This window comes from Falco cherrug, chromosome 8 (genome assembly GCF_023634085.1).
Source record: "Falco cherrug isolate bFalChe1 chromosome 8, bFalChe1.pri, whole genome shotgun sequence".
In the NCBI taxonomy this organism is placed as follows: Eukaryota; Metazoa; Chordata; class Aves; order Falconiformes; family Falconidae; genus Falco; species Falco cherrug.
Window position 1 is genome coordinate 13,829,276 of NC_073704.1, and position 25,419 is coordinate 13,854,694.

Here is a 25,419-nt window from a genome sequence, read left to right on the forward strand (position 1 = left end):
GGGACTTACGGGGGTGCCTTAATGCCTCTGTGCAACACCCCGGATTGGTGGCACTGATGGGAAAATCTATATAAAATCAGTAACTGAATACTTCTAAGGGTAAGGACTGCGTGTGATTACTTGTTTGGCTGCATCGGCTGAAGCTGTAGCTGCTAACTCAGCAGACTGTAAGCAGTCAGTATTGTCTTTTTGGTTCATTCTGGCTGCAATTCAGGATGTTAATAATAATCTAGAGAGCTACATGAGGCTTGGAACCTGGCTAGCAGAAACCACCTCTGTCTCCACATACTGTTACAGGAGGCGAGATTGGGGAGATGATCTGGTTGACAGGTGCCCTAATTTAGCCATGAGTGGCAGGCATTTGTGGTGGAGACCTGTACCACATCCATTATTTATTAAGCTATTACTTAGGATCCAGAGTGACTGTATTTATTTGTAGAAAAATGTGTGAACACCTTGATTGCTGATTCATGTTTATCCATCAGAGTCTATGCTATGGGGATGCTTTGTTTTTAATTCAGGAACAAAGTATCCCCTCAAAGCTAAACATCAGGCCATGTTGTTATCTTCTTGCCCTGGCGCTTACGACAGCACTGAGAGAACACTGGCCAAGTCGATGGGCAGCCAAATATAATTTATGGCTTGCCTTAAACTGATTTGTTGACTTCATGAAAGGCCCTGTCAAAAAGAACAGTCCCCTGAGTCTTAACAATGATAACAGTTATGTTGCGTCAGTGCTGAAAAACTCTTGGATAACAGTGGCCCTATCCTGAAAAATCTTTTTAAAGTGCCTGAACATTGCATTTTCTAAAAAGAAATAGGGCCAAAGCTGTTGTTTGGTAGTTAATTTTCGTTTTCTTCATCCTTTTTTCATTTTATTTTCCACTGATTGGAATACTCCCTTAGAAGCATTACAATATTTTTCCATATTCCAGGTAATTAAAAAAAAAGATGTGTGGCATTTAAAGGTGATGCTGCCAACAAGGACATGATTGGTTTCACTTGTGTACAGTATTGAATTTGCAAGTGATATCAACACATTTGCATCTGCATCAGTGTGACCGACAGCTGAAAACATCCAAGATGCGTATCAGCCTCATTTCTCATCTCCATGTCTCACTCAAGCAGAGGAAGCAGCCTCAGTGCACTGCACGTGGATATGCTGTTCAAAGCTCCCTCGTCCAAGGGCAAGACACATGTGCCCTGCCGTGGACTTGGTGCACATCAGACTTCCATCTCAGGAAGCCTGCAGCCACCATACCCGGCCGGGCTCCTCTGCTGCTGTCCTCCATGTTCTCTGCCCCGTGACTGCCCTCCTGGCGCAGCCTTGCCCCTGCCTGGCTGTGAAAACAGCACACACAGTTGCAAAAGAGCATCTCCTTTGCATCTTTTCTCCTCACTCTGTTTTTTAACAATCTTGTCTCCATTAAGTTCAATATTGTTTCATTGGGTGAAGTTCTTCCTGGTGGAAATACAGTGCTTCAGTCAGAATATTTTCTTTCAAATCTTGGTAAATTTTACATGTTTGCTCTTGCCTCCTCCCATCCCTTACCTGAAGCCACGACACAGATTTAGTGTGCTGCAGCTCTGCAAGTTGTCATTATTCTGAGTATTTTTCTGCGGGTCTTACTTGGCATTGCTGAATGTCAATTGTGAAATCCTAGCTTACAGATAACACGGTATCACAGAAAGAATTATAAATATGTTCTTGTCCAAGCACATAACAATGAGTGAGTCTGAGTGTGACAGTTTAGATCTCTGGTTTCCTCCCACCACCACAGGAAAAGGAAGCTGCTTCTGTGCTTAGACAGCAGCGATTGCTTCCTACATCTGTGTGGTGAAGCAGAGGTCAGCCCCTCCTCGGCCCTGCCAGCTCCAGAGAAACAGGCACAGTGGCTCCAGCTCTGCAGCCTGTCACCGGTGCGGGGCCAGAGGCCCTTTGCAGCCTTTGCAGTCACACGAGGCTAGGAGGGACCTGGCCCTTGAGGAGAAGAGGTTTTGCAAAATTTAAAATAGGTTAGGGAAGGAGGAGAAAGTCCTGCCAACTTCTGGGATTGCAATCCTGGGAGATGAGTCCACGGACCTGATATAAGCTCAGGCAAAGCAGAACCACAATCCCATGGCCTTCACAAGGGTGTTTGCTTGATCAGGGTCTGGGTTTTTGTGAAGCTGAGGGGAAATAATTGTATTAAAAAGCACATGTCTTGTTCCGTCTTTCTAGGAAAACACAGAACAAAAATCCAATCCATTTGGGGGAGACAAAAAAAGACATGCATTTTAAAGCAGAATATCTGTTTTTTGTACAATTTCTTGTGGAGAAGAACTCCCGGTATTAATTAATGAGCCAAAACTAGATCCATTAAAACAAGTGAGACTTCTGTCATTTACTTCAGGTTGAGCAGGTTTTGATTCATGTCATATAATTACAGTAATTTTCTTTTAGCATCTAAACAGTGAAAGTACTGTGTAACCCACACAGTTAAGTTCTTGTTTTCTGTGAACAAAGTAGATCTCACTTCTTTTATTGGTAGTACAGCTGGACAGAACATATGTTGCATAGTTTGATGTCTTTGCTGAACCAGAACACTGGATTTTGGGCCCAAAGAAAATACTCAAGTGTTGGTCCTCTCCCTTGGAGGTAAAACTATTCTGTTTGTTGTTGGGGTTTCTCTTTTTTTTTTTTTTTTTTTTTTTTTCTCCTCTTCTAAATGTTATTTCTTCTTGACAGTTCACATTCCACAAATAACAGGAAGGATACTGTGGTTAACATGTGGTTGCAGTTCTGGAAAGTGGCAATACAAATCACAATCTAGGATTCTGTATTTTATTGTCTCTCTCCAATATCCATGTCAGATCTGCATAGACTGGAAGTATATATATCGTAACAAACTTTTAAAACATTTTTATAACCATCAGCCACATAAACCCTGCTTGACCCTAGGAATCTCAAAGTGTGTCTGTGGCGAAAGCATCACAATGATAAAAATCCTATTACAATTTATTTAATAATTCTCCTGATGATGCAAGAACTAGAGTACATCTACTTCACCTGTTAGGGCTTGTGAAGAAGAATGGAGTTATGCAAAGAAGCCTTTTATTATCATTAAAATTCCAACTCTGATTTGCAACTACACTTTTTTATTTAGTAGCATTTACTATTTTGAGGGGTGGAATTGGATTTTTGAATTCGTATTCCTTGTACCCCATTCTTGAACCTGGCGTAAGAAGTTAGGCACAGGGAAGCAATTTCCCATAATTGACCCTGTGGAGAAGCCCAGATATGAAGGTGCCCTCTGTGTGCAGAATGTTTTTAAGAACCCTTTTCTACACTACGCCCAGTAAAACTTGTTTGAAAGAGCCTTGCCGGGCCACAACATCAGATACTACATTCCAGTCCAGTTCTCCCATCAACTGCTGGCCTCAATTATCTCTCTTGTCCTATGCAATATAGCAAAGGTTAAAGCATATGAACAGCTCAGCCAGTTGACTTTATCTTTTGTTTTGAAATCATAAAAATCTCTTCAATTTAAGAGGCAGATAGTGCTTTTGCTTGTGAGAGTCTGGTGGCTGAAGCCGTATGAGATGGGTGGACTTGCCAGGAGAGGTAGAGGGAGGGAGAGGTAGGTAGTATTGCCAGTGCTGCGGCAGAGCTCAACAGGGCCTGCGACAACAGGGCCTTGAAGCAGGGGACGAGGCAGAAGCTTCGGGGTTTTTGAGACAAAGTCCGTGGCGTTCAAGGCTGATGCAATCTCAGGGCCTGCAAAAGATTTTTGTTGTTGTTTTTAAACTCGCTTTTGCGATTCTTGAGCTCAGGTTCCCCTGCTGCCTAGCTCCCTGAGGGTCCCCCGGGGGCAGCCCCCCGCGGCCCTCCCGGGAAGGTCTGGCGGAGCCTTCCCCCGCGGCAGGCTGGGCGAGGCCCGGGCCTATCCCATACAGCCCCCTCGCCTCCAGCTCTCCCGCTCGCCACGGCGGCCTCTGCCCCATCGGCGCTGCCCGCGGCCCACCCGCCCCTGGCACGGCCCAGCGCCGGCCCGCCGCCCCCTCCCACAACATGGCGGGGCAGCTGCCCCCGCGCGCGCCCGCCCGCCCGCCGGGCACCGCCCCGCCTCCTGCCCGAGCAGGGCCCTTCTCTACCTGCCTGGAGGCCCACCTCTATGGTCAGGGGCGCGGCGGGCAGGGGCGGGGCGGCGGCCGGCCCCGCCAGTGAGGGGCGGGGGGCGTGGCCTGGCCGGCGGGTCGGGTGCCAGGGCTGGCGGTTGGAGCGACCCCGCTTTGTGTCTGGAGCCGGCGGAGCCGTTGGTGCTGCTGGGGCGGGCCGGCGGGGGCGCGAGCCGCGGCGGGGGAGGAGGAGTAGGGGAGGAGGAGGAGGATCTCCGGCCCTCGGCTCCCGCCCGCAGCCGGCGGCCGGCAAGGGAAGGAGGCGGAGCGGCTCGGAGCTGACCCTCGCCGGCGAGCCCGGCGCGGGGGGGAAGGCGCTGGCAGCGCGGAGGGGCTGAGCCGTTGCCCGGCGGCGAGCGAGGGCCCGCGGGAGGAGGCCGCGCGGGGCCGGGGGCTGCCCGGCGTTGTGGGAGCTCGGGGGGCGGGGGAGGCGGCGGAGGGGGAGCGCCTTCCCCCGCCGCGGGGAAGGGCCTTCTCGGCCGCGGCGAGCAGCCGGGTGCCGCCGGGGAGGAGCCACCCGCCGCCCCGCGCTCTGGGCCCCACCTTTGTCGGGGTGGCCGGGGGCGGCGTCGCCGCTGCGGTGGGGGGCGGGGGGCGCGCGCCGGAGCCCGCCCGGCGGGGGGACACGGATGGGCCGAGATGCGGCCCCAGTCCTCGCCGTGAGAGCGGGGGAGGGTCGCGCCTGGCCGCGGAGCGACTGAGGCGGTCGCCGCCGCCTTCCCGGGAGCGTGAGGCAGTGAGGAGGGGCGGCGGGAGCGCGGAGACCTGTAACGGGATGGGACGCGGCGGTGCCGTCAGCCCGTAGCGGTGCCGGTTCCCCCTGCCGCGGCTCTGCCGGTGCCTGGGCGCGGGTGCGCGGCTGGACATGTTCGCTGCTCGGCCGGGCCGGTCCCTCGGCGCGGTGGAGCTGCGTGGGAAATAAGCCCGGTGCCCGGTTCCCAGCCCCAGCCCGGTGGGGAGCGCGCCGCCGCCGCCGCCGCCGCCCGGCGGGGGGAGATGCCTCGGGGCCGGGAGGCAGGAGCAGGCGCTTCCCCGGCGGCCACGGAGCGGTGCCGAGCCCCGAGACATGACGGCGGGCGGGTGTAATGGAGTAAGAGCGAAGACGGCTCCTCTCGTCTGCCATTTGCCCTTCCAGACGGGATCGTAAAGCCAGAGAGTTGAGGAAGGCTGCGCGCAAGGAGGAGGAAATTCCTCTCGTCGGGCCCCCCTCCCTCCCCATTTTTTTTGCTTTTTTTTTTTTTTTTTTCCTCCTCCTGCCTGGAACCTTGGCTCCCCCAGGTATGCCTGCCTCACTGCAGCACCTTGTGCTGGTGCTCCTGCTCTCCAGTGCCACCCTGCTGCTCAGCACTGCGGCTGGTAAGTAGCCAGCGGGTGTAGCGAACTAGCCATTTTGGCAGAGGGAAGGGGGGTGGGGTCCGCGGGGATTTGGGCACATCGGTGTCTCCTTCAAAAGTGCTGGGCATCGATTTCGGCGGCGAAGCCCCATAAAGTTTTGAAATCCCGATACGTTAAGTGTCTCGGAGAATAAAATCGGCTTTATTGTGTAAATGACCTGCATTCAAGACGCATGCTTTGCCTAGATCTGCATCTCTTGTCTCCTAACTTTCAGTTTTGGAAAAATATATAATCTTTTTGTTTTGCATGCCTCGCCCTTTGTAAGGTAATGCAGGAATTTTTAATATATATTTTAATCGCCAGCAGAGCTGTGCCTGTCTTGCTGTGGGATCTTTGGGCACAGCCATTTTTAATTTTATCAGCATCGGTGCTTTTAGGGGCCTTAAACATGTGCTGCAGTTTTATAACACGCTTATTGTAACCTGGGGTTGTTTGGTTTTTTTTCATGGAGGAAGGATCCGAAGCAAAAATTTAGCTGTTTCTGTTGTCACTTGTGATAATAGAACGGTAAAAAGAAACGCTGTTGGGAATGTTGAAAGATCTTGGAGAGTTTTTTGTGTTTTGTTTTCTTTTTTTTTAACAAGAAGTTGGAAGCATATATGCTAAGGGCATCCTCATTCCTATTTTCTGGATGCTCTAGACCTATTTTTAATTTTGCTCGGGCGCTCAGTGTCAGGTATGTAGGATGGTTGTCCCTGATACTGGAAGAGAGATGTGTATTGGTCTGGCATCCTTTGGTTTTCTGTCATGGTGACAGAATAGCATGTTGGAGCCTTCGGAGTGTTTACCCAGCTTTGTTAGGCACTAATACCAATTCTTTTTGCAGTATGCGTTTTCCAGCGGTTTTGGAAGACTCCTAGCACTTTGGTGTCTTTTGCTAATTGGGATCCAGTTTGCAGTGCTTGCTTTTTTTAGTGTTATTTTGTAATCTGATGTGTATAGTCCATAAATTAATCTTTGTAAGAAAATTGCTGTATCTTGCTAAGATGACCCAACAAGCTGATGGTAGTTTCCATATTACATTTCACTGAGGTCTTAAAATTGAATTATTTGTTAAAGTTGAGTATATTTGGTGTCATTATTAGGAAAATCCTGTAAATTATGCATGTTGAGGCAGTTTCTTCATCGCTCTGACTGGATAGTCCCTGATTTTCTCATTTCTGCTTTTTAAGAGATTTCTTTCAGGAAGATATTTAAATTAAAAGATTGATGTTGCCTATATCATCCTGACCTTTGACTGCCATTATTTTAGATTGACGTCTGCAGTGTCTTTCTGTGGTAGAGGAGTGTTTTTCTTTTTTCTTTTTCTTTTTTCTTTTTTTTTTCCCCCTAGAAGAAGGGACTTATGAAGGTCAAAAATATTGGTATTAAATCATGTATGAATCAAGAATACCCAGCATCTTAGCTGCTTTTTTTTTTTCAAATACAATTTTTAAAAAGCGTAGGCTTTTTTTCCCCTCTTTGAAAACTTCACTGAGTTGGTAATTTCTGTGCCCTCACGAGGGAGAAGGGTTACTAAAAGAGTGAGTATGGATTTGAACCAGGCCAAGGGCTGGGCAGGTGCCGTGCAATGTCGTTCGCACGGCTTTGCCAGTTCACCTCAATCCTGACCTGGCAACAGCATTCCCAGTATTTCAGTTCTGGTTTTGCCTTGCTAAAAGTTATTAAGGATGCTTGTTTGCTTGTTTTGTGAATAGGAACCTGTTTTCCCATTGTGATTTATTTCTTAATTGTGAAATTTTAACAATCCACATTTTAAAAAACCTTGGTCATAATCCTCTGTACAAGTAATTACACGGATGATTTAAGCTTTAGTTAAAGTAACTAATGGTTGATTTTAAGTTTAGGCTGCATTTCAGAAAAAAAATGTCTATACATGGGGAAGCTACTACTAATGTGTAATTCTGCCCTTTTATGTTCATGAAAGAGCTAACACTCTTTTTTGTCTTCCCCTCCCCCAAAGTATGAACTGTACGCTCCCATCAGAGTGAAAATGCTGCTTTTGTAGCTTTGCAAACCTCTGTTAATTCTTACTTCTGATTAGTGAATGGATACTATTTCTCAGCAGTGTATAGAATTGTTTATAAATGCAAAATTGCGACATCAGAGGGATCAGACAGGTTTGTTAGTTTCTGTCTGGTGGAGAGTATCTGGACCTCCTTGGGGAGAGCTCCAAAAAAAATCTTTACAGTGGGGCTGTAGATGACAGTTTCGCTCATAATCTGGAGTATGAATGAGGAAAGAAGGTGGTTCTGCCTTCACCTTTGTGGCTGAAGATACAATAGAGAGCTAGCCCTGGATTCAGAATTACTTGCTGATTATTAGGGGGAAAATATTAATGGCTTCCTCTGGTAAAATTCATATCTGAACAGGTATCTGGTAACTCTGTATTTAAATCACATACTAGTCCTTGTAAAAAGGAATGCTACAGTAAGGGCATTTTAGTAATACTAGTCTTAGTAAAAATTTGAGGGGTTTAAAAAGCTATATTGGAAAAAAATGGTTTGCGCCACTTTGTTCTTTATTTCTTATATGACTTGATATACCACACTTTAAATCTTGTGTTTAGAACTGTGAGACAGGTTTATACACCCTTATATTTTAGAGGATTTGGATGCGTTAATCGTGAGGGTTGTGCCTGCAGAGGTGGTTCATACACCTTTGAGCTGTTCCCCAATATTGCTAAAGAATTTTGTTTGGGTGTTCATATGGACCTGATATTAAAGATACAATCTTTCCTCGTTTCACTTGTTTGCCTTCTGTGATATGCAATATTAAACCACTTTTCCTTCTTTATACATATCCAGGATAGACAGCATTCCATTGTCTAATATGTAAATGATTTGTGGAAAGTATGAAGTGAAAATTTGAGCAAAGAGAATATCCTTTTATCTTTGGGAATCTTTCCATAGGTCTATGTCTGTGTGGTTCAGCACTGTTGCAAAATTTTTGGTGTGGAGTTGGATAGAGATTGAAGTATTTTTTAAAAAATTATAATCTTAATTATTCATTAAAGTGAGTGAACTGAAGCATCTTTATCCAATTCTGTCTTGCCAGTTAGAGTTACTTCAGCGTTTCAACGTAATTTGTTTGAAGTATGAATTGTGTGACACGGGGAAAAGCCTCCTTTGGCTATTCAACTCTTCTAATTCAGTGGTTTGAATTAGTTACTCTGTGTATCTTGCACATTAAACAAGTTTTTTTAAACATCTGCAAGCCAATTTCTACTTCTTTACTAGAGCTATACCTATTGTTTATGACTCTTTCAGATGTAACCTAAAAATTAAATTTATTTTTCTATTTGACTTGGGAGCTCTCTCAGAAATACTAGCTTAGTGGATGGAAACAGACTGAGGGACACAACTGGTATGCTTGATGGATAACCACACGTACAAGTGCAGCCTGTATGTCAGACTAGGGCTTCATTAACTGTCTAGTTGTGTAAAGAAATAGTGTAGCTGTAAAAGCACAGGAGCTATATTGTGCTTGGACTCAGTCTGGCTGTGCCTTGAACGTGTGCTGTCATTTTCTGAGCAGAATCTAACTTTCCCAGCCAGGGCTGTGTGTAAGCAGTGTGTAAAGTTTCATTTGGAACAAAATGTTTATGCCCTGAATGAAACAGGCTTGGTGATGCTTTATGTTGGATAGGACAGGAATCTGCATAGCTTACAAGCAGTTTTAAGTATTAAGCTTGTAGACTTAGTGGAACTGCTCACTGCTTGAATTTGAATTTAAAAATAAGTGAAATAGAAGATACGTTCTCCAAAACACCAACATTTCAGTACTTAAACTGATTTTCTGTGGGTTTTTTTTTCTGTATTTTTTTCTTTTTCTTTTTTTTTTTTTTCTTTGAAACATAGGTTCACAGAAGTGTAAGGCTGGAAGTGGCTTCTCTTCTGTTTCCTTCATTGTCTGGCTGCATGAGTACAGATAACAGTGTTTGTCTAACATGTCTAAAATCTCCAGCGAAGAGGGATTTCACAGCCTGTCTAGGTAGTCTGTCCTGTTACAGTGCTTAATTATGATGTTTTTTCATAATGCAATAGTAGTAGGTTTTTTCCTCTTTCTATTCTAATGCAAGATTGTTTAAGATATGCCTTAATTAATATGTGGCAATCCATCTGAACATACAGTGTGAAGCACACAGTTGCCAGGGTGGTAAGTTCATATGTTGAAGCCTAGTGTCTCAGACTTCGCTACAGTAATTTGCAATGGGAAGCTTGAGATGACTATTAATGTTTTAAAATGAAACTTTTGCAGTTTTAAAAAACATTTTTGCAACCTTATGCTCTTCCCAAAATTTTGATTTCTGACTTTAGGGGTCTGTTAATTGCATCTGATAGGAGAGGTCAGTCTAGGTGTGTGACCAGGAGGAGGGAAGGCTAGCAGGGCAGGAGACCTTTGGAAGGGTGAAGGATTCAATCTGGATTGCATTGGGTTGAGAACCAAGGTGTATTAGACAACCAGATGGAGATGGTGTCTTAACATTTGTCAGACTTGTTTGGAGAGTGAGTGCCTGCAGTTGTGTGGTGGAATGAAGTTTTTGCGCTGAGGGAGCGAAAAAAAGTGTAGTTGTAGGAAACAGTTTTGAACATTTCTGTTTCTCTCTTGTAAGAATGAAAGGGAGACCTAGTAGTAATTTAGATGATGCCTTTAGTCCTCTCCTTTTCCCTCAGTCTTGTAGGTTTGGAAACCACAGGGGTTTTGGGTGGTGATGGTATTTTATTTCAAGTCATTGGGGTGTGTCGGTTTTGTCAATTTCCTTCTTGGGTTTGCATTTTTTGTTTTGAACTCTAAAGTTGTCTAGCTTCTGCATGTCTGGGTACTTGGTGTTTTCTCTTTTGTTTCTGATTTCTGTGAGAGAAGGAGGGGAAAATAGGCAATGTGGACACAGAAGAGTGTCATTGCCATTTGCAAACCCTTCCATCTCTACCATTAACTTCTGGATCTGCTGGCCAATTTCAGCCATGTGTGAAAGATGCTGAAAGTCTCAAGAGATTAATTTGCTGCTGTTTTCCTGAAAATTAGGAGCTGAATAGGAGACAATTCCAAGGTAGAGGTTTCCCAAGGGGAAAGAATGCAGAGCAGAACTCAGCCCAGGTAGTTATCTTTGCTTAAAACTGGCTGCCCAGTCAGTGCAGGGATGCTGGCAAGCATGTTGGTGCAAACACCGTTCTGGACTAAGCAACAGTGTATTTTGTCTTCTGTTCACTCAAGCCTGCCATAGGAGATCTGGGGGAGAACTGGGGATCCCTTTTGTGGGAGGGGTGGAAGCTGGGTAAGAAGCGTGGGAGAAAAGGCATGTTTATAGGCGATTAGTCCGCTTCGTGTGGAACAACTTATGTTTCTGAGACAATGCAGTAGGCAGTTTGTTAAACTGAGCTTCCAGAACAATGCCCAAATCACTTTACTGAATGGTTGTCATCCATCTATGACTTCACAGTGTGTATGAGTAACTTGCAGTTTATGGTATGCATTGGTTTTCGCACTTGCAAGACTGGATTTAATCGACTATCCTGTGTATGCACTTATCTTTAGTTCAGATATCCCACACATTAAATTTCCTTATGATATTTTTTCAATGGCTCAGTAACTTACGCTTTTCCTGTGGTCCCTTTTGAATGTTTTTGTAACGTATTATACTTTCTTGAACCGGTAAAGTTTTATTATTTGTGTTAAGCAAGAGTAATGGAAAGGTATGTACTGTCACTTTCTGGGTTGGAGGAAGTAGCGGACAATGACACAGCTCGTGGTATAGTGAACCTCTCAGCTGCTGTACTGGTACTGGCATGTAGGCTAAGTAATGCTAGCGGTGCACAGCAGCTCTTACTGTTAACGTTTAGCCAAAAGGTGATACTACATTTATGCTCCTTGTTCTACTATATGTACTTTTTCTATTTTGAGTTGTAAGCGGGATGGGTGTGAGAAAATACGGGTAAGAGGTTGTTTGTTTGTTTTGGGTTTGGGTTTTTTTTTTTTGAGTAAGATGACTGGAAGTGTGATCGTAGGTCACATATGTTAATTGGGCTCCTTAATTTATACATTAGAGAATGCAGCACTTAATTAATATCAAAGTATTGGGTGTTGGCAGGGTCATCTCAAGCTTATCATTCTTGGCGTGAAGTAATTTCCCTCTGCGTAAGTCACGAAGGTCATGTTCACCTGGTGTGAGAAGCTTTAATGTAGTTCATTGAGAAGAATGACTGACTAAACATGCTCTATGGCTCTCGCTTTTTTGCCTTATCAGACTTACTGAGTTTAGTTTAGTTTCTGTTAGAAATAAAATGTTTTATTTCTGCAACCAAAGCAGCTTGGGTACAGGTAATTGAAACAAAACTCCTAGACCATCCGTATTACAGAACCTTATTTAGGTTTTCCAAGAATTTGAGCTAATCCACAGTTCTTTGCTATTCTGAAATTCGTTAGACTTGAGAAAACATATATTGGGGGAAAAAAATGGGTTGTTAACGTTCAAGCTGTTTTCTGTAGTAATGATTTTATTAAATGATCTTACAGGGCTATGTTTAGTTGTCCACTGCTAAAAAATGTTTGCTTTTGTTGGTCTTTTGTTAATGATGGAGTGGTTCTGTTGTAGTTAGTTTGTTGCTGAACCTACTTGAAAATTAATCCTTCCTTCTGGTGCTGTCCTTCAGAGAGAGGTCAGTAAAGCTAATTCTGTTGGGGTGGTTTGTGTCCTGATACTTTGTAAGTTGCAAAAATCTTGATGCAGACATACTATACGCTGTAGATGTGTGCTGTATGCTGTGAACTTTGCCAGTCCTATTACTTGTTGAAAACCCAAACTCTAGAAATTATTTTTCTATATTTGCAGACAGGGGTCCTTCTTAGTTGAAGATTAAAGTTTTTTATGGTTACTGGTTCTTAAAGATAAAATTTCATTATAATTAGCTGCCTGATATATGAATGATGTGAAAGGCCAATATAGTAAGCTGAAGAAAACTTAAGATTGTAGCACTGATGTTTTTAGTTAGACCGTGGCATCGCCATATATATGCAAAGCAGGCACTTCGCCCAAGAACAATATTTCTGTATTAAAATAATTTCAGCTGCAATCAGAGAAGGATAAAAGGAACCCTCTAATGGTGTTTGTCTGGATGCCACCACGGTGTTGGTTTCATATGTTTGCATGTTTAAAGTTCTTTTCCTTTATTTCTAGCTGTAATGGGCAGGCCAGGGAGCTGCAGCGGGAGCAGCTGCCAGGACTGAAATAGCCCTCCTGGCCTGGGCTCTGCCAGCGCTGGGTCAGGGCGCACGCTCCCTCTCGCAGGGCTTGCTGCTGGTTCCACTAGGACTCTGCTGAGGAGTGGAAGAACTTGTTCCAGCCTTCTGTGCTATTCTTACTCTGCTTTGCAGGCTGGGATGAATGACTCAGTGAATCTAAATGAGTGAAAAAAAAGATGTGGAAACAGTACAGTAAATCATTTCTCATGCCCACTGCAGCATTATTTGGATTTCTCTGTAAACTGTTTTTAGGTAGAACATACACAAATCCCTGATTGTAGCGCGTATTGCACAGGTACAGTGAAGATGATTTCTAATACATATATATATGTGTGTGTCTGTCTCTGTATGTGTCTATATCTTTATGTATTAAGTATGTTACCAAAATTCAAGCATACCAATCTGTCTCACTGCTAAAACCTAGTATTTTAATATTAGCAAATTAGCTGTTTGCTTGATGATCTTTATTTCCAAGAAGTTCTTATAAACAGCTTGTTTTGTGTGACTGGTAAACTTTCCACTTGCTAATTACATCCAGATTCTATCAGAACCTGTTAAATAATTTCTCTTTTAGTTATACTGAGATGAATCTGGCCTAATTAAATTTTAGTTAAATTTAGTCAGTAGTAGTTAATGCTGTTACAGCAGAATGCAATTATTTGATCCCAGTTGTTTTAACAGTTTCAGCTAAGAATTTAAAATCTAGTAAATATTTTTTTCCTGAATTTTTCAGTGCAAACTTAGAAATACTTTAAATGGCAAACAGAGAGACTTTCTTTGCTTTTATTGTTTCCTGTTAGAGAAGTAGTACCATTAACGAAGCTGTCAGCAAATTTAGCTTCCCTTATTTTAAGAAGTAGTGGAATAGAATATTTGTGTGCAAAACAAACCCCTAATGATTATTTTACTAATCTGTATGCAGACTATATAATGCTACTTAAAATAAAAGATATGGCCTTTGGGCACAAGAGTACGCAGTCCAAATATGACACAAAGTAGTAATTTAATTAAAAAAATGGGGAGAAGATGTGTGAACCGAGGAAGACTAGTGATACGGTAATAATATGATAACTTAATGGTTTCACCTTGAAAGTGCAAGAATACTCTCTTCTCCCTTTCCTGTGTGCAGGGCAGGGGAAAAAAAAAAAGGCAGTGGGGTCCTAAGACACTTGAATAATAAGTAGTGTCATAATATATGAGACTGGTAAGCATATTCTGAGCAGAAGCGAGTTCACAGAGGAAATGTGGAGGTGTTTAAGAGGGAATGCAGTAAGAGAGATGCTGAATTGGGTCCTGCTGAGGAATGGAAGAGTTAAATGTGAAAGCAACTATTCAGATGTCAGGTACTTTGAAGCAGTCATCAAAACAAAGACCTTCATCTTGAAGCAAGTGAAGGTCTCCAAAAGGAGGCAGATATTGTCAAAGTGATATCATGGGCAACAACTTGATTTTTTGGACTGGTTTTGGAAGGGTGGGAGAGGGGTTAGTAACAAAAGAGCTGAGCTGGGGACATAATAAGGCATGCAGAGGAATAAAGAATGGGCTTTTAACACTGTGAACAGAGTTGGTGATCCAGTAACGAGGGAAGAAGATAGGCGGAAAAGTCAAAAAGCTCCGCAGTTAATTAAGATTCTCATTAAAAATTGGGGGACCAGTTGGGAAGAATGGTGAATTGTTTGCAGCACACAGGGCAGTATGTGTTACACTCTTAGTCCTTTTGTATGTCCTGTTACAGAAAGAGGCTTGCACTAGCTGAGTGAGAAAGCATCTGGCATTGCCACTAAATCCAGAATATGTCCCGAAGAATTGTGTCTGAACTGCACTGTGTGTAGCTATTGCCCATCAAAGTAGTAGCAAAAAGTTTCTGTTTGAACTGCTGAGCATGTAAAGAAACAGATGAAAACTAAAATTTTAACTTCTAAAAAATGTTTTTATGTGGCAAGCAATGCAAAACTTTACTGAGCATATTTTTATACAAAGAACCTGAATAATCCACAGTTGTACTAACTGAAATATGAATTTTCATAGAATCTCAATCCTTTTCATGACTTTACTTTTTGCATTTGGTTAGGATTAATCGTCCATAAAATTGTTAAATATTTGTGAAAATCAGTGCAGTGTCTTAGGTAATGCTTAATTTAAGTGAATGACTGGCTACTGAGTTTTAGAGATAGTACTTACGTTTTAATGTTGCTTTACTACTAACAAGAAGAGATACAGCTTCTCTCGGGTGACAGGTTTCATGATGCATATGGTATCTTTTCTGCCAATTTCAAATCTTAAAATGTAGTTAAATTCATAGTTTTCAGACACCAGGATTTGACGTACATGTAATGATGCTGTTATATATCACTTCCAGTCTTCCTGCAATATGTTCACAGATACAATGCAAAATAAAAACCAACCAGAACACATCAATGGCTTTTTAGCCAGGCTTCTAACTGAAGTTAAGGTATTTCTGAATACTGAACTTCTTACTGTATTGGCTGACTTGTCTTCTGCATCTGATTACCAAGGGGAAAATGAAAATGTATGTGACTGTTCTGTATTAAAATGGAAATTTAAATAAGTCACTTTTCCCTTTCTGTGCTGAAGTGATGCCAGTTACAGACCTCTTCAACGCTGCTTTTTTTTGCATGCTTTTGTGTTCATGCTATTAACTTAAAACCAAAATCACTTTGGGACAATGAAGTTCAGTATAGTTACATTCTGTTGTCAAATGCTTATTATACAAGATGCTAGTGTAATCCCAGCAGCCTTTTTAGCATTGCCATATTCTGAATACTTTATTGATTTGTACAAATTTACAGTTAGTTCTTTGAACTTTACGTAGATTTTGGAGATCAGACATTTTAGTGAAACTATCAGGAAGCACTGAGGAGTAAGCCTATTGCAATATCCTTGCTTCTCCGGATAAAAGTAGACATCCTGGCTGGGTGTTTACCAGTGTTATTATAGGACAAGGTATTTGTGTCTTGATTCTTTTCCTAGATTTGCCCACCCTTCTCCACCCTTGGTTTTATTATTATTTTTAGGCTGGTTAGAATAAGCTTGTAATTAATTTACTTTTATGTTACCGACATGTGCTATCAACATAATTGCAACTAAATAGTTTGAAATAATCTAGGAATGCCACAGACAAACAGTTACTGCTTTTAGCTGAAATACATACTAACAAATGAGGATGACCTATTCAGTGGAATCTGATAGTAAATTCCTTTGTGGTAATTACCTATAGCTGTTAGTTCCAGTGCTTAATTGATAACACCGGGGCTTGCTTCACTTCTGTGAGGTGTGGGGATAGGAGATGCAGAGGTAACTGCATTCCATCAAGTTTCAGTCTAGACAGGCATGAGAGCATCATTCATCCTGTACCAAACAAGGAAGGCTAATCACCTTCTTAAAAGTGACCTTGCAGCTAAAGAATGCGGTGGGCATACAGAAGGGCAAGGCAAGAGCTCGCTGTGATCACCAGAAGCACTCATCCTAGAGGTAAAGGATGCAGTCTGGATGGCAGAATGTTGGGTTTCTTCGCTTTTCATCGGGGTGGTTGGTTTTGAAAGAAATGGTTTAATGAAACGCTGTACAGTTAATTATATTTGAAGGAAAAACTTGTTATCTAGTTGAGGTGGGAGGAATTTTGAAGTACACATTTATAGGAAACACCTCTAGAGACTTGCCTCCCTCCTTTAAGTAGCAGAGTGAGCTTTGACTTCTACAAACATTTCCAAGGATAGGGCTGTGCCTTCCCCCGCCCCCCCAAGAGTATGTGTCTACTTCTAAGGCATATCAAAATTTGAAGGTGAAGTGTGATGTAGCTACAAGCTGAGCCCAGTTTAATTATTTCTGCTGGATTTGTTAGCTTGATTTCTATGTAGACGCTACCAGAATTAGTTGGGGAGGAGTACTGAGGGGAAAAATGGCAGAGCTACTGAGGAAAGCATGGGAAGGGATTTCAAAATTTTCTTGGTGATGTGAAGACTAACAGTGAGTAGCAGATGCCCCTCAGGAGGCACAAGCAGTGAGATGCACCTTGACAGCTTGAGGGTAAATGTTAAGAACTCACGAAAAAGATATGTAAAGGAACAGGATCAGTTCAGATGGAAACTAAATAGTTTGCCACCTGCTTTGCTTTGACTGCCTGTGTGCATGCTTGTAACCTGCAGTAACTCTAAAAGCTCCTGGAAAGAATTTGTGAGTGTGCACATGCAAAGCTACTGCAGGATAAATAAATTCCTACTGACTGTAATTTCATATTTTATCTTACATGGCTTTGTGGACATCGTTCCTTCTCCCTTGTCAATTCTTCTGTTTGAGCGGGAGGTGATAATACTTCCACAGTTTAAAATCCAAGTGGAGCACTTAAGGAAGGGAAGCTGCAAATGATATATTTAGCAGAGGATGACCATAATTCTATAGTTTTATTTTCACTAGCAAAACTGGAATTACCTAAAAGCAGAGCATTAAAAACAAACATGAAATCAGTCACATAAAATCAAAAAATGCCATTATTGTGACTATCTGTCTGACCTTAATTCAGCTGCTTTGTGCATAATTGTGACAGTTTTTATGAAGTATTTTTCTCTGGGGGGTCTCTGCTTCATTTGGTGGAGAAAGGGGCAATTTAAAGTTCTTGCAGAGAGCAGACTTTTGTGGTTGCAGACCTTCCTGCTTCTCCTTTCCACTCGGATGCTGTATCTTCCAATGTGGAGATGATTCTTCTTGCATGATTCTTTCTTGATATTCTCTCTTCTTCATTTTCACTTATTCCCCTTATTTCATTTATTGTAGAAAGATGTTTTTATTTCAACTTGAACATTGCTGTTTTATGCATTTTTTTTGCCTTAATGAAAAGAAACTAGTTGTATCATGTTACTGAAAAGAGATCTTTGATAACTGCTCAGATCAACTGGGATGCATAAAGGAAGTGCAAAAGACTGAAGTTTATTCTTCCCTAAAGGAATGCTTAGCTTCCCCGGCTCTTCTGGTATGCTTTCTGAAAGTGTGGCTCTTTTTTTTTTTTTTCTTTTTTACTTTTATTGTCTTGCAGAGCACAAACTCTGAGGGTCGTGACTGACAGATGACATCCTCTGTGAATGTATAATTCATTCTGGGGAGATGCAGTAGGGTGAGATTAGAGGCAGTATAGGACAGTCATTGCCTACTTAAACTTGGCTCGGTATAGCCCATGAGAGGTGGCTCATCTACTAAACTTCTTTGAAACATGCATGAGCTTGAGCAAGTAATTAAGGAAGCGATTTCAGATATATATATTTAAATAATGCTTTTGGAAGAATCATATGAAGCTTTGGTTGGGATTTGGGGAGGGGGGCGGTTAGGGTAAAATTGTGTGAAGGTCTGTTCCAGTCCTTGGGTGATATACAGGTTCCATGCCACAGATTTCCAAACTGTTTCTCCTATAGTGCATTTTTATTAGAGGGTTCCAGGACACTTGAAAGGCAAGCCGCTAATACATTTTTTCACTACATGTAGAAGAAAACCGAAATTATTCTTAGTGTTGTCAACTACTGTATGGAGGGAGAGGGAGGGTGTGACAGTTAAAGAAGAAAGTCATCATGCTCTCTTGGAGATCTGTATCTACTCATTAGTGTGATAGTGAATACCTTTCCTTATAGTTCTGCTAGAACCGTTTTGAATTCTCATCTTTGTGTTTAAAGTTGTATTGTGCAAGACTGATGAGATCAGGCTTTGGAAGTTTGTTTAGAACTGCTGTAGCCTTTGCTTGCTCTGCCCTTCCTATCCTTCCGGTTTTTATTCGCCAAATGTATACAAATGTGAATACAAAGATTGTCCTCATCTCAAATGTCTCCGTTTGAGGAAAAAGACAGAGTTCCTCTCTCCTGTCCTGTACCTGACGTATAGTAGCATTTATCCGGTTCTGTTAAGGACCACACAAGACTTGTTTTAGCATGGGATTAATAAACCTCTCGTAGCTTTAAAATAAACGGAATGAAACTAGAGTCAGAGTTAACTAGGTCTTTAGCAATGATCCTTCTAGAGAGAAGCTCTTAAATTCCTCTTTAATGATCCACCAAATGTTTGCTTTTGGTCATCAGGAGCTGACAAATCAAAAAGTGCTGTCTGTCCCTACAGGTTCCCGTGCTGGAGTTAAATTGTCTCAAAGTGCAAAGGATGACACCAAGTAGCAAAGCTTAAGCAGCACAATCAAAATACATTTGTGAGAGCGCTGCATACCCTTTGCACTTGGTAGTGGGAGCACCAGCAGCCTTAAACACGAGCAGCTTAAATTCTGGATCCCCGGACTGGCCTGCTGGTTCATGTTCAGGGCCTTACCCAATGCAGGCTTGCTATTTCTGTGTGGAACAGAAATAGATGCTTTCAAAGGTAAAGTTGCCTCCTGCCCTTCAGGGCAGAAGTTGGTTTGGAAGCAGTTTTCGGCTTTTGCTTTGAACCTGTGACAGTATTGAAGACAGTGCATTGTTGCAAGCCCTGATACTCCATAAAAGTAGCTGAGGGAAAAGCAGCCATAACTACTATTTCCTATGTAAGATGAAGAAAGGAAATGGGAGCCTCCCTCAAGCACAGCCACTAAGCAAAATAGTTAAAAATAGCTGGTTTTCCCCTCTAAGCAATTGTCTAAGTTGCCATAAATGTTGTTGTTTCTTGGGAGCTGGAGACAAGTCTCATTCCCTGGATTTTCTGTTCTGGGACACCAGTTGTGTTTTGAGAACTTGTGCTGTGCACCACTGATTATTGCAGTACAGATGTTTAAAAGAAGAAAAAAAAAAAAAAAAAAGGCAGTGAGGCCTAACAGTGATTGTAATGAGGAAAAGCATCAGAGTACTTACTGACTATACAGACAAAGGCTGGAAGGAGGACTATAGTGAGATGAAGTATCTCCCTGTTGCTTTGCCTGCCACCAGGAAAGAGGACCAGATCTCTGGTTTGCTGGCTCCTGGTCCATTGCCGTCCACTTCACCTCATTGGGTTTCTTTCATTACAATCCCAAACTGATGTTTTTTTTGAGACATCTCGTAAATGAAAGCTGGTTGTGAAAGCATTGTACTTATTGAAAGTACACCTGCAGAGAAAAGTTGTGAAAAATGGTGTTTTTATTGCAAAGCATAGAGATACCAATTTTTAAATGAAAAAACATTTTAATTTGAAATACATTTTGGAGTGTCATACCTTGCATTTTACCTTACTGCTGTTTGGATTCTGCTTAGTTAAACTGAATTTTTTTATAATAATTTCTAACGTCTCAATTTCTTTGACTTGCTACCCCAAGCAGGCCACAGGTTCCAAATATCTGTTGTTTTGTATCATCCACTCATCATCTTTGTCTGACTGAGCTGTTCCTGTGCAGTTTAATGAACAGCTAAGACAGCTGAACAGATGACTAAATAGCTTTTTTTGGTAGTGTATACGATTGCCCAACTACGTGAATATATTTCAATGATTCAGCAAAAATGTGGTGCTTATTTGGTAGGCACATGGTGGAAGTTCCTTATTTTAGATGAAAGTGAATGTCTAATCTTAAACTGTATCTGTATCTAAATTAGCAAATCCAAGTGTCTGTACTTCAATATGCTTTCACTGTCTTTCTAGAAGCAGCGGTAAACTGAAACATTCCCTATGTGACCTTTCTTTTCCCTTTCCTTTTGAAATTATCCTCGTTTTTTTACTGCAAGAAGAAACAAAGTATAAGGACATGGGCATATTGCTGAAATTTCATTACTCTTATTTCTTTCTATCATCTTTGTGTATTTCCTTTGTTTTTTCACTTTTTTTTTTCTTTCTTCTGTCAGATGTTCCCTAAGTGTTTCTTCTGCTTGTGTAGAGAGAAAAGTGGTAACGTGAGCCTTAGCATTATCCAGTTATGTTGCTGGAATGTTTTTGTTTCTAATACTAGTATATGTAACATTACTCTGAGCCCTGCCTTCCCTATAGATTTTAAGAAACTCCTAGACATAAAGGACATTTAAATGAGCATGCAAAACCCTAAGAGTGTTTTCTGTTAACCTTTTCTGAAGCTATTCATTTTTCACATCTCAGGTAGTGTGAGAGAATCCAGTGGACTAGCATATGTAAGTTCCAAAAAGTAGGATGTAGTGTTAAATTCCTGAATTAAAATATGCTAGTTGCCAAGCCTTACACTGCTGCCATATTAAAATCATTATGAATGGACCACAGACACAAACTGTAGTTTCTCTACTGTGGGAGAAACATGCTAACTAGGTGCAGATTTCAAACTGTATTAATGAAAAAATACAGTAGAATTAAAAGTATCAGAATCTGTTCTGGTACATATAGATGAAATAGAGTAGTAGATGAAAATAGAAGAATGTATGCTATAATATTGGCTCACTGATGAAAAGATAGGACATCTGTAACAGAAATAGTTATTTCATTAATTTGCTTCTTGGAAGCACAAGAAATGCTGGTGAGGTGGTAGAATGCTGATAACGTAATTTGAGATAATTTTTTTTTTTTGCTTCCTAATTTTCCTCTGTGGCTGAATGGCTGAAGCTGTAGGCACTAGACTGGTGTGAAGAATGGATCCTCCTCACCAGAGCTATGTAATGAAGGCCTCTTTAAGTGTGTGGGGAAACAAAATCAAATTTCAGTTAGCCACAGGTCAGGGTTGGAAGGGACCGCTGGAGATGGTGTAGTCCAACTCCTGCTAAAGCAGGTTCACCTACAGCAGGTTGCACGTAGGCCACTGGATAATTGTTGTATCCCCAGTTCTGTCCAAATTATTTCATCCTATGGGCTAAGAAGTTATTTTAGTTTCAATTTGGAAATTGTTGCTTGTCTTGTTGGGCGTTTGTTTGGTTCTATAAATGCTAGAAACTTTAAAGTCCACGTATGTTTGCAAAGACTTTCTCCCTTGAAGTGTTGCACCTTGTTCTGTAATGCTGATTCTTGTTATACCACATTTCAGATCTTATCAGTATCTTTGGATGAAGTAGGGGAGCATTTAATGATGGTCTTAAAATTCTGAGATTTAACTCCAATGGTTACCACAAAAGAGACTACAAAGAGTGCTAAGAAGAGAGGAAAGACTGAAAAATCAGCCTTACAGGCTGTGTTGCATCCAGATATACCCTAGTGAGAACTGTCTGCAATAAGGATATGGAAGCAATTAATTAAAAAAAAAAACAAAACCAAACACCAAAAAAGCAGAGAAAACCCCCAACCAACCCCAAAGTCAAAACTTTGTATATTGAAAACAAGCTGTCATTAAAAAACCCTCTTGCTGTATGCTTTGAACCTAGCAATTTATTTCCTACTCTTTTTTGCTACAATAGTATTTTTTTTCCCAGAGCACAACATTGTGACCAAAATCACGGAATAAATGCCAGCTATCTAGAGGATGAGAAAAGAAAAAAAAAACCAAAGAAAAGGTGGTGGGGGAGGGGGAATAGCTGCTTCTACCAAGCAGAGTTGCTCTTTATTGGAGGCTACAAGCATTTCCCATCTCTCTTCTGTTTCAGTTTCCTCGTCTCCCTGGCTTTTGATCTTTTCACTTGGTTTTGACCTCCTTTGCTTTGTCTGCTCCTCTGAGCCAGCAGCACCACTGCTGCTTTCTCTGCTGGCCTGTGTTCTGTCTTCTCTCTGCTTTTCACATATTAGCACTTAGTATTTTGGTTTCTTCCTATTTTGTCTGCTTCCCTGGCAAGAGCAAGGAGCTCAGGAGAGAGTCATGCTTTTAGTTCCAGTTGTACCAGAGCAGGTACTTGGCTGCTGGGGGAGGAATGGAAGGTAATATCACCTCAGACTGTTCATAAAGCAGCTGAGCACATTTTTACCTGCCTATGGAAGCAGCATGTGAAACAATCCTACGTCCTGGAGAGACTGTAGAGCACGTTCAGCACTGCTGGTCTGTGAAAAATTGAGTTTCCAAACTAACAGCCTCTTCTGAAGTTTTTCAGAGGCCTATAATTTTGGTACTTTGTCAAGAAAATGAGCAATCCACCCTCTATTCCCTTTCCACTTCCCCAAAAGAAAAAAAGAGCTAGCCACAAACCAACCGAAAGCCACACCCTTGGTATGAGGCAGCCCATCTGCCACATCTTAAATTCAGCTTCTTCCAGTTTTAGAATTTGTCAACAGAATACTTTCAAAAAGTATTTTAATAGGGACTTCACAAGCTATTTTTTCTAGTCTTACTCTCAGGCTCGACAGCATCATTTTAACAGAATCTGGTTTTCACTTCTAAGTAAAATAGTAGAAAAACACTTGCCATATGAAATCTGTGACCACACCGATAGTTTGGCAAATGTCTTAAGCAACTGAAAATAGAGTTCTTCTAAGATGTGTCAGATTCTTAATTACAGGCAGAGTTCCAGGCTTGGTTATAATAAATGTAATTATTCCCTCCCCTCTCAATTTAAATTAAAAGTAAGTAAATACGAATAATGTCAACCCAACTGTCCCCCAATGCTGTCCTTAATTTGCTAACATTGAAAAGATGGTTAGCAATGCAATTTGTTTAAAGAGGTCCTAAAACTTGAATTTCAGGTTATGTATATGACCGTGCTGAGCTGAAATGCTACTAAGATAAACTAGAACAGGAATAATTGTGGTGGTGGTCAGTTTAACAAAACCAAATCATGATAAAAAGCCAATGACAAATCACACTTAGTGTGTAAATGCAAGTATTTATAACCTATTTGACCTGAATTGCCATCAGGTCTTCCGCTGTTACAAGTTTGATGAGAACTTCCCTTCTGCTTGAATATTTGTTTTGTAACATTATTTACAAAATACACATTATTTACAGGTAAATACAGTACCCAGTAAAATAATTTCATGGAGTTTGCAGGGAGAAATCTGTAACTCCTTGCAAAAGTTTTTTTAAGATAAGCAAGCCCTCTGTTATCTAACGACGGGGAATTCACAGCACTGCTATTGTGCAGCTTGTCCCCACTCCTGATGCTTCTCAAAGAAGTTGTGAGCTGTGGAGGACAGTACTGTTGTGATTGCTCCGTCTTGCTTTCTGCTCTGTAAGCAGAAGGACTTATATTCGGGTGAGACGTGTCTTCATGCAAAGCATAAACTTCTTCAGAGCTGCACGTGCTCAGGGTTTGTTATTTGAAAGCATGACTGTAAAAACCCTTACATCCCTGTGGAGAGCGATCCCCCTCTCTGGACTGCCCCAGTGACACAAACTATGTGTCTGACAACTAGTATTACATTTGAAAGATTGTTCTAAAGGCCTTTACGGGTGAAGTAAAAACATTTGTTGTCATTCCTGTTGTGAAGACAATGGTACAGTTTTTAAAGGCTTATGCCGATGAAGATGAGCACCTGTCTGGTGTGGATGGGGTACCTCCTTGCCCCCTCCATGTTTTTAAGAGCTTGCATCAGGCAGTTCAGTTTTCCAAGGGAGCCAGCAAGAGGTTTGATGTTTCTTAATTGGCTTGAGACTGTTTTCTCTGGGCATGAATCTTAAAAAGATCATGAGACATTGGCTGAAAGACAGGGGAGGAATCAGTGTAGAGTACTCCCTCCCCTTACGTTATCAGCGTACTCCATTTGAAGCTTAGGTGGTTGTGTTGAAGTACTTACCCTTCTTGCAGGGAAGTTTCATCCCCATCTTGTTGAAACACATTTGGTGGTTCCCACAGCAAGTGGAGACCTGTGCCAGGTCTGCCAGATGTTGCCTCAGGGCTACTGATAGGGCTTTGGCTGTCGGCAGCGTTCTGGTAAGTGGACATTTTGGCACTCGGTGTTTTGAATTTCCTGATGCTGCAGTTCCAGTCACTGCTTATGACGAAATCATGTAACCAGTAAATTATTTACAGAGGCAGGGCTAGATTGGCAGAGGTGCCCTCATTGTGAAGTGAAAGCTCGCTAAAGGAATGAAACAATAGAGCAGAATAGGAGCAGGATTTAAAGGAAGTAAAGGTTTTGTGGCAGCCAGCCAGAAGGCCAGATAAGGTTGTCTGAAGTACTGGCTGGGTTTGTGTTCATAATCTGATACTGCAGCCCTGGAAGCTTGCAGAGCTTTCTGGTTTTGTCTGTAAGGTGACTAAAATGTGTGATAATCGTGGCATCTTCTACTTATAACAATTACTACTAATAATTGCTTATCAAGAACTTGGAAGAGATTCACAGATCCTCTTCTCAAGTATTGTTAGCAAGGCTGGGGAGGCCAGGTCACTTCAGTTCAAGTCAAGCTCGTTTAGAACTGAGTATGCTGACCCCTCGGTATGGCTGAAATACGGTATTTAAAACGACAGCAACAAAACTATAGTCCTCCCTTTCTACCTCCAGACCTTCTCCCACACTCCCCACACATCTCTGGCAAAAACCTGACTGAGAACAGACTTGTTCTAGAAAGTTCTGTTGTGAGTCTTACCCATGGATTACATAGGCCTCCCAGGTCCCTGTTCCTCATCTGAACAGAACACAGGGCATGGGTATAAGGGAGGAATTCAGCAGAAAGAAACTGTATCTTAAGGGAAATTTCAGAAGAATCTGAATTTAAGTTTCTTGTGTGTTCCTGCTGCTTTCAAATACTCAGTTGCTACAAACGTCAATTTATTATCTGGTATTATCCTTACTGGCTTTAGGTTATGTTAGTACATCTTTAAAAAACAGTCTGTAGAAGTTTTTAGGTGTGCAATTGAAGTT

At 41.9% G+C, this 25,419-nt stretch overlaps 2 protein-coding genes across 5 annotated transcripts in view; one reads left to right on the forward strand and one right to left on the reverse strand.

Annotated features, from left to right (window-relative positions):
* Positions 1–2,986: 2,986 nt before the first annotated feature.
* LOC129736612 (translation initiation factor IF-2-like) lies at positions 2,987–5,377 on the reverse strand. The gene is made up of 2 exons (XM_055717963.1): positions 4,135–5,377; positions 2,987–3,757 (listed from the first exon to the last, which is right to left on the reverse strand). Exons 1-2 carry the CDS (start codon positions 5,375–5,377, stop codon positions 3,522–3,524), a joined length of 1,479 nt encoding a protein of 492 aa, XP_055573938.1. The 3' UTR covers positions 2,987–3,521.
* A 15-nt stretch (positions 5,378–5,392) lies between these two features.
* The window catches only part of BMPR2 (bone morphogenetic protein receptor type 2), a 109,689-nt gene continuing 89,662 nt past the window's right edge, over positions 5,393–25,419 (forward strand). For all 4 annotated transcript variants that reach the window (XM_027798743.2, XM_027798742.2, XM_055717962.1 and 1 more), the window contains exon 1: positions 5,393–5,514. In XM_027798743.2, coding sequence (XP_027654544.1) covers positions 5,439–5,514 — 76 coding nt within the window. In that variant the 5' untranslated portion in view covers positions 5,393–5,438. The remainder of the gene's footprint in view (positions 5,515–25,419) is intronic.